The following is a 10,096-nucleotide window of genomic DNA, read 5'->3' on the forward strand; positions in this document are numbered from 1 at the left end:
GCTCCACCCTGCAGTACTTCATGTCTGCCACAAGATGGCCTCAGTCTGCTAGTCAACATCATTCAGCTCACTTCCTGTCCATCCCGGACAAGCCCCCAATTTGTCACTCTGCTCTCTCCTCCTTTCAGCATGAACTGGTGCATCTGATTGAGCATCACATCTGTCAAATCATCGAATAAATAAAAATGATCAAAAACTTGCAATTAGGTTGTAATGTGTCTGGATCCCTTAACCCATTGGCGCCGGCCTCACGCTAATATGCCGCCTCTCGGTGGGTGGGCCTTGGCGCCTAGCGGCCGCATATTTGCGAGATTTTGTTGGAATACAGCCCTGCGCGCTCCTGGTTACTGGAAAGCTTGTGATCGCTGCTTGCGTTCGGGAGCTTTCCGAACATGTGACCACAGTCACATGATCCTAAACCCAACCCCATCTCCCGCCATCCTAAACCTCGTAAAGGGCCTGGGTGCGCCCCAGGGGTTTAACTGAGCCATGCACTATACAATCCGATTGTACAATCTCTTTACATTTACCGAAACTATGGAATTGGAGGACACGCTTAAACAATCGATTCAGTTTGTATTCAATCAGACGGGCTTATGCACTACATAGTTAACGGAAGATCGATAGGAGATTGTACCATCAGATTGTTTAGTATATGGCCACCTTAAAGCTCATCGCACACACTTTACAATCTTGTTGTACAATCTCTTTAAAGGTCAATGCACATGTTATGATTATGAACAATCACCTTTAGATCTGCCAACACCTATGAAGTGCAATGGTCTGCCTTACTGGATATAAATTGATTGGATAGATTAGGTAGGTCCGCATAATTCCATAGTTCGGGTACATCTAAAGTAGGTTGTATGGAGATTGTATGGTCAGATTGTAACATGTATGGTGAGCCTTAGATCTACTAACAATTATGCAGTGCAAGGGCCTGCCTGATTGGATACAAATGATTGGATAGATCGGGTTCGTCCTCATAATACATAATACTGGTAAGCCTCATGGTGGCCATACACACTTTGATAAATGATCCCTTTCTTTTCTGATTGATCCCTTCCCGACAGGCATAATCGATCGGTAGTCGGCAAACTATTTTTTTTTTCAATATGCCACACACGGGGAAGTGGATTTTGATTGATAGCCAAGATATGAGTTATTGATCGCATTTCTGTTTCCACCAATTCATCCAAAAATCCAATCGAACAAAATACGATCGTATTCGTGACAGGATCATCTTAGTGCTGCCGATCGATTGATCGCTTTTCGCCCTGGCCGTTTGTCTCAGTTTGATCAAAAGTGGGTCTAAATCTGCTGGAAGGGCTATTTGCGGATTCAGATTCGATCAGATAAAAAAAAAATGAAATGAAGCGGCCATCGTAAAGTTGATTGTACGGTCAGATTGTAACGCGTAGGCTCAGATCCAATCGGTTTACGATTTACCAATCCCAATGGCGTAATGGAACTGGTTAATATCGCGAGACGCAACGACTGATCACACCCAATCGATTGTTCTGGAAATATATGGGAAAATCGGGAATTCTGGCGTGGCGGTAAACGCCATCGATCTTTTGATTGGTGCAAATATTGTGAATATCATTTTCACAAAATTGATCATTATCGATTGAAAAATCCTTCACTCGATCAATAGATTTTACAATCTGTTGCGAATATGGCCTGCGATGGGTGTAGCATGGATTATAAATGGATTGGGTGGATGAGATGATCGTACGATGGGATTGTGACACACATACATTGTATCCTCCGGAGGAAGCTGACAGGATACATTGTATGAGCAGCCAATCGGGGAGCAGCGAAGAGTTAAAGGGACGGTGGGCGTGTCCTGTGTCTGTACGTGGGCGGAGCCTGGGAGGGAATGCAGAGATTCGGCGATCATTGAGCCGCTGCATTGATCGCCCCCCATAGTCGGTGCCATGAGCCCCCCCGGAGCCCTCTCATCGTGTGTCCGGACACCCCAGCGGGCGGATCTCCGGTGATGGTGCAGAAATCCCGCAATGGGGGGGTGTACCCCGGCCCCCCCGGGGAGAAGAAGCTGAAGGTGGGCTTTGTAGGGCTGGACCCGGGGGGGCCCCCGGAATGTAGCCGGGACGGGGCTCTGCTCATCGACGGATCCGATCACACCGGCAAGAGGAGCGGCATCCTCAGCAGCAAACCCCGATCTACCGTCCATGGAACCGGGAAACCCCCCAAGAGGAACGCCTTCTACCGCAAACTGCAGAATTTCCTCTACAATGTGCTGGAGAGACCCCGAGGATGGACCTTCATCTACCATGCCTATGTGTGAGTACCCGGGGTACCCCCCTAGTATTGGGGTACCACCTTCATCTACTATACCTGGGGTACACCCCTAATACTGGGGTACCACCTTCATCTACTATACCTGGGTACAACCTTAATATTGGGGTACCACCTTCATCTACTATACCTAGGGTACACCCCTTAATACTGGGGTACTACCTTCATCTACTATACCTGGGGTACACCCCTAATACTGGGGTACCACCTTCATCTACTATACCTGGGGTACAACCTTAATATTGGGGTACCACCTTCATCTACTATACCTGGGGTACACCTCTAATATTGGGGTACCACCTTCATCTACCATGCCTATGTGTGAGTACCCGGGGTACCCCCCTAGTATTGGGGTACCACCTTCATCTACTATACCTGGGGTACACCCCTAATACTGGGGTACCACCTTCATCTACCATGCCTATGTGTGAGTACCCGGGGTACACCCCTAGTATTGGGGTACCACCTTCATCTACCATGCCTTTGTGTGAGTACCTGGGGTACACCCGTAGTATTGGGGTACCACCTTCATCTACCATGCCTTTGTGTGAGTACCTGGGGTACACCTCTAGTATTGGGGTAACACCTTTTATCTACCATACCTGGGGTAAAACCCTAATACTGGGGTACCACCATCTACCATACCTGGGGTACACCCCTAATACTGGGGTACCACCTTCATCTACCATATCTGGGGTACACCCCTAATACTGGGGTACCACCTTCATCTACCATACCTCGGGTACACCCCTAATACTAGGTACCACCTTCATCTACCATAACTGGGGTACACCCCTATTTCTGGAATACCACCTTCATCTACCATACCAGGGGTACACCCCTAATACTTGGGTACCACCTTTCATCTACCATAACCAGGGTACACCCCCTAATACTGGGATACCACCTTCATCTACCACACCTGGGGTACACTCCCCCTAATATTGGGGTACCACCTTCATCTACCATACCTGGGGTACACCCCTAATATTGGGGTACTACCTTCATCTACCATGCCTATGTGTGCGTACCTGGGGTACACCCCTAGTATTAGGGTAGCACCTTCATCTACCATGCCTATGTGTGAGTACCTGGGGTACACCCCTAATATTGGGGTACCACCTTCATCTACCATACCTGGGGTACACCCCTAATATTGGGGTACTACCTTCATCTACCATGCCTATGTGTGAGTATCTGGGGTACACCCCTAGTTTTAGGGTACCACCTTCATCTACCATGCCTATGTGTGAGTACCTGGGGTACACCCCTAGTATTGGGGTACCACCTTTACCATACCTGGGGTACACCCCTAATACTGGGGTACCACCATCTACCATACCTGGGGTACACCCCTAATACTGGGGTACCACCATCTACCATACCTGGGGTACACTCCTAATACTGGGGTACCACCTTCATCTACCATACCAGGGGTACACCCCTAATACTTGGGTACCACCTTTCATCTACCATAACCGGGGTACACCCCCTAATACTGGGATAACACCTTCATCTACCACACCTGGGGTACACTCCCCCTAATATTGGGGTACCACATTCATCTACCGTGCGTGAGTGTACTATGTGTGAGTACCTGGGGTAAGTCTTAATACTAAGTTACCACCTTCATCTACCATGCCCATGTTTGAGTACCTAGGGTACACTACTAATACTGGGCTACCACCTAATTCTGGGGTACCACCGTCATCTACCATACCAGGGGTACACCCCTAATACTTAGGTACCACCTTCATCTACCATACCCAGGGTACACCCCCTAATACTGCTAATACTGGGGTACCACCTTCATCTACCACACCTGGGGGAAACTCCCCCTAATATTGGGGTACCACCTTCATCTACCGTGCGTAAGTGAACTACGTGTGAGTACCTGGGGTACGTCTTAATACTAGGTTACCACCTTCATCTACCATGCCTATGTGTGAGTACCAAGGGTACACTACTAATACTGGGCTACCACCTTCATCTACCATACCTTGGGGTACTCCTAATACCGGGGTACCACCACCATCTACCATGCCTGTGTAAGTACCACTAATACTGGGTTACCACCCTCATCTACCATGCCTATGTGTAAGTACCGCTAATGCTAAGGTACACCCCTAACACTGGGGTACCATCATCATCTACCATACCTGGGGGTGCACTGAATACTGGGGTACCACCTTCATCTACCATGCCTATTTGTGAGTACTCATACTGGGGTACCACCTTCATCTACATACCTGGGGGTGCTCCTAATACTGGGGTACCACCTTCATCTACCATACCTGGGGGTGCTCCTAATACTGGGGTACCACCTTCATCTACCATACCTGGGGGTGCTCCTAATACTGGGGTACCACCTTCATCTACCATGCCTTTGCGTGAATAAGTACTTCAAATACTGGGATACCACCTTCATTTACCATGCTAATGCGTGAGTACCGCTAATCCTGGAGTACTCCCCTAATACTGGGGTACCACCTTTATCTACCATGCCTTTGTTTGAGCACTACAAATACTGGGGTACTAGCACTAATACTGGGGTACCACCTTCATATACCGTGCTAATACTGGGGTACCACCTTTATCTTCCATGCCTATGTGTGAGTACTGCTAATACTGGGGTACCACTAAAAATACTGGGGTACCACCGTCTGCCATACCTGGGGGTACTCCTAATACAGGGATACCACCTTCATCTACCATGCCTATTTGTGAGTGCTAATACAGGGGTACCACCTTCATCTACCATGCCAAGGTGTAAGTAGCCCTAATACTGGGGTACCACCATGTCTATGTGTGAGTACCTGGGGTACACCACTAATACTGGGGTACCACCTTCATGTACCATGCCTATATATGTTAGTACCACTAATACTGGGGTACCACCTTCATCTACCTTGCTTATGTGTGAGTACCGCTAATACTGGTGTGCCACCTTACTCTACCATGCTATTTGTGAGTACTTATACTGAGGTACCCCTATCATCTACCATACCTGGGGGTACTCCTAATACTGGGGTACATCCCTAATACGGTAGTACTTCCTTTATCTACCGTGCCAATGTTTGAGTACCTGGGGTACACCCCTAATACTGGGGGGCCACCTTCATGTACCATGCTGCCTATGTGTGAGTACCGCTCATACTGGGGTACCACTTTCATCTACCATGCCTATGTGTAAGTACCACTAATACTGGGGGTACTCCACTAATGCTGGGGTACCATCTTTATCTACCATGCCTATATGTGAGTACTGCAAATACTGGGGTACCACCAGATTCTGCATTGCATACATGCTTATTACACATGGATGTCTGGTAAGTACAGACCTTTTTCGTGCAATAAGCACCAGTTTATACAGAACTTCACTATTCATTCCTTCTTTTCATTTTGGTGAACATTTCAACCTTTGATAACCAGGCTGGGTGAGTTCTCCATTGGACCTTCTTTGAGCCGTCATTCCTTGCCAGATTTCAGCATACATGACCCTTAGGTCCCATACACACTATTAGATATTCTGCAGATTTTTGTCATTAGATTTACCAAAACCATATAGTGCGAGGGCCGGCCTGATTACATACAGACTGAAACTTCTTAGGCATCATGTACACGGGACGTTTTTACAACTTCTCCTGAACGATTTAACTTGACAGATAGTAACCCGCGTTTAAATGTTCGTTTTGCTGCGTTTACATGCCGCGTTTGCATTTAGAAGTGTGTGTGTGTGTGTATGTATGTGTATATATGTGTGTGTATGTGTATGTGTATATATATATATATATATATATATATATATATATATATATATATATATATATAAATTTTCCTTTTTCAAAATAGCCAAAAATGAAAAACGCCTGTAAACGAAACGCGGTCAAACGTGAGTTACCATGTTTAGCCGCGTTGAGAAGCGTTTGGCGCTTGGAATGCCTGTAAACTCAGCTTCTGAACCCATTTGTTTGCGTTCCAAAAAAAGCCTCTAAACTCAACTGCCTAGAAACCTGTGTACATGGACAGATAAGATAACATGGAGGAGAGTTCAGGGGTAGCTGAAAAAACATGCCCAACGTCTCCTAAAGGTCCATTTAGCCGCAGCAGTGTACATGAGGGCTTATAGTTTGACCTCCATATTATATGCTTTTGGTAAATCTGAAGACAAAAATCTGCAGACAATCTAATAGTGTGTATGGGGCCTTAGACGGATAAGCTAGGGGTCCATTATATCTGGTGAGTGGGGACACACGGAGGGGGGGGGGGGGGGGGGAGTGAAAGTTTGGAGCACTTTATCACTTTTCAGAGGATTGGAGCACTTTTATTGGGATGTTTTTGCTATATTTTTGATGAGTTGTGTTTTCACATTTGATGATTTATATTTGATATTTTTGCACTATTGTAAGTGCTGTAGTTATTTTATTGTGAGTCCAAGTGAATAGCACTTTGTGTACAAATGCTGCAATTTTATTTTTTATTTTTTTAATTCACGCTTTAGTGCGAGTATTTATAGTTGTTCACTGTGGTACTACCTTAATCTACCATGCTAATATTGGGGTACACCCATAATACTGGGGTACCGCCTTCATCTACCATGCGTAATGTGTGTACTACAGATACTGAGGTATCAATACTAATACTATGGTACCACCTTCATCTTCCATGATGCCTATGTGTGAGTACTGCTAATACTGGGGTACCACTACAAATATTGTGGTACCACCTTCATCTTCCATGCCTATGTGTGAATACTCATATTGGGGAACCACCATAACCTACCATACTGGGACTACTCCTAATACTGGGGTACCACCTTCCTCTGCCATGATGCCTATGTGTGAGTACTGCTAATACTGTGGTACCACCTTCATCTTCCATGCCTATGTGTGAGTACTCATATTGAGGAACCACCATAACCTACCATACCTGGGGGCCACTTCTAATACTGGGGTACCACCTTCCTCTACCATGCCATACCTATGTGTTAGTAATAATACTGGGGTGCCACTTTCGTTTACCATACCTGGGGGATACTCCCAAAACTGGGGTACCACCTTCATTAATCATGTCTGTGTGAGTATTAATACTGGGGTACCACCATCTACCATACCTACTGTATGTGTGCGCACTACTAATGCTGGGGTACCACCTTCATGAACTGTGCCTATATGTGAGTACTAAAACTGGGGTACCACTATCTACCATGTCAGGGGGCTACTCCTAATACTAGGGTACTACCTTAATCTCTCATACCTGGTGGTTCTTCTAATACTGGGGTACCATCTTCACCTACCATACCTGAGGGCTACTCCTAGTACTGGGGTACCACCTTTGTCTACCATGCCTATGTGTGAGCACTCATACTGGGGTATCACCATCGTCTACCATGCCTGTGGGTACTCCTAAAACATGAGTACCACCTTCATCTACCATACCTGTGTAAGTACTGGAAGGGGGGTGCTCCTATTACAATGGTACCACCATCTAATATGTGTGAGTACCTGGGTGGTCCCCTAATACTGGGGTGCCACCTTCATCTACCATGTCTGTGTGTAAGTACTGAGAAGTACCTCCTTTATTGAGGTACCACCATCTACTATGTCTATACATGAGTACTGTGGGGTACTCTGAATACTCCGAATACTGGGAATCCACCAACTACCTTGTCTGTGTTTGCACTGAGGGGTACTGCTAATACCGGGCTACCATCTACAAAGCATATGTTTGAGTACTGGAGAGGGGGTGCTCCTAATTTTGAGGTACCACAATCATCTGTCATGCCTATGTGTGAGTACTGTGATGGGAGGGCTAATACCATACAATCTTCATCTACCATGCCTAAGCATGAATACTTGGGGGGGGGGGGGGGGCATTCATAATACTGGGGTACCATTTACCAAGTCTATGTGTGAATACCTGGTGGACACACTCTACTACTGCAGTACCACTTTCATCTACCATGCCGATGTGTGAGTACTGGGGGGGGGGGCATCCTAATACTGGGAGTACCCTCTGCCATGTCTGTGTGTGAGTACTGTACTAACACTAGGATACCACCTCCATCTACCATGCCTATGTATGAGAACAGGGGGGGGGGGTACTTCAAGACTTCAAGTCATGAGGTACCATCTAACTATTTCTATTTGTGAGTACCGGGGGCGGGGACACTGATATAACCAGGGTACCATCTTCATCTGCCACACCTATATGTGACTACCTGGGGGGGGTATGCCCATGTGTGAGTACCTTGGGTACACTTACAGTACTGGGGTACCTCCTTCTTTCTGTGCGCACTGGGGGTGAGGGCACACCTAGTACCGGGATACACTCATTGTACTGGGATGCCATCTTCATCTACCATTGCTCTGTGTGAGTACCTAGGGCACAGTGATTGTATTGGATTGCCACCTTTATCTACCATACCTATGTGAGAGTACCTAGGGTACAATGATAATACTGGAGCACGATCTTCATCTACTATGTGAGTACCTGACAATACTGGGGTACTACCCTCTGTTACTAGGCGTGAGTACCTAGCTGTGCACTGATAATAGTGAGGTACCACCAACATTGGCTATATGTGAGCACCTGGAACTACTGGCCATACTGTCTATACTAGGGGGCCACCTAGTGTATGAGTACCTGGCAGTACTGAGATATGATCTAGTATACCTAGTGTGTGCGAGTACCTTCCAGTACTGGGGTTTTATAATCTAGTTTGCCTATTATTGAGTACCTTCCAGAACTAGGGCATCATCATCTAGTGTACCTAGACAATACCCATGTACCAGCCTCCTCCACCATGCTTGGGGTGAGCTTGTTACTGGCAAAAGTACCACCTTGATAAGCCAAATTGACATATATACGTACTTGAGTATTAGGATTCTCTGAATGATGGGGTTTCGTGATGGGGAACGCGAGGCCTTCCTCTACTATATCAGTCTGAGGTTTCCCTGTCCTAAGCGGGAGTACGCTCAATACTGCCATACCATCTGCAGTGCCTGGATACTGGGTTACATGACACTAATGGGGCACCATATGTTCAGTATAATGGTGTGCAGTACTGAGAATACTATGTGATAATGGGGATCCTTTATGTGCATTACATAGAGATAAGGGGGTACACTACACCTAACAGATGCCCATTCTATGCTTCCGTCTTTACAGCACTGGGGCACACAGTGGACGCAAAGTGGGTGCAGTTCAGGACCAACATGGGGCTTCTGTGGAGTAGAAACTGCCATGTTGCCATATGTACCAATACTAGGGGTGACACCACAAGGAGAAGAGCAATCCAATAGCATCAAATCCTTCTTGGTGTTGTTTCAGGACTTTTTTTTTTTTTTTTTTTTAATCTATTTTTATTAGTCTACTTGTAAATGATATCACTATAATATAAATATTTATATATTTTAATAGTATTTTTTTTTAATTATATGTAATTACTTCAAAATTAATACAGATATGGAAAATATAAGATAAAAATAGGGTAACCCATGGTAACAAAATTATAAAACTATATTTTAATTTTAGAGTGAAAAAATAAATATATATATATATATATATATATATATATATATATATATATATATATATATATATATATATATATATATATATATATATATATATATATATATATATATATATACACACTCTAAAATTAAAATATATAATTTTGTTAGCATGGGTTACCCAATTTTTAATCTTCTCTTTTCCATATCTGTATTGATGTTGAAGTAATTACATATAATGAAAAAAAAAATATATA

General features: G+C 45.1%; 1 protein-coding gene across 1 annotated transcript in view; it reads left to right on the forward strand.

The window, feature by feature from the left end:
- Positions 1-1,859: 1,859 nt before the first annotated feature.
- LOC141114022 (potassium voltage-gated channel subfamily KQT member 2-like) overlaps positions 1,860-10,096 on the forward strand; it is a gene marked incomplete at its 3' end in the record, with an annotated part of 59,952 nt that continues 51,715 nt past the window's right edge. The window contains 1 exon segment of the mRNA XM_073607445.1: positions 1,860-2,307. Within this exon segment, the coding sequence (XP_073463546.1) occupies positions 2,003-2,307 (305 nt within the window).

This window comes from Aquarana catesbeiana, linkage group LG12, assembly GCF_042186555.1.
Source record: "Aquarana catesbeiana isolate 2022-GZ linkage group LG12, ASM4218655v1, whole genome shotgun sequence".
Classification (NCBI taxonomy): domain Eukaryota; kingdom Metazoa; phylum Chordata; class Amphibia; order Anura; family Ranidae; genus Aquarana; species Aquarana catesbeiana.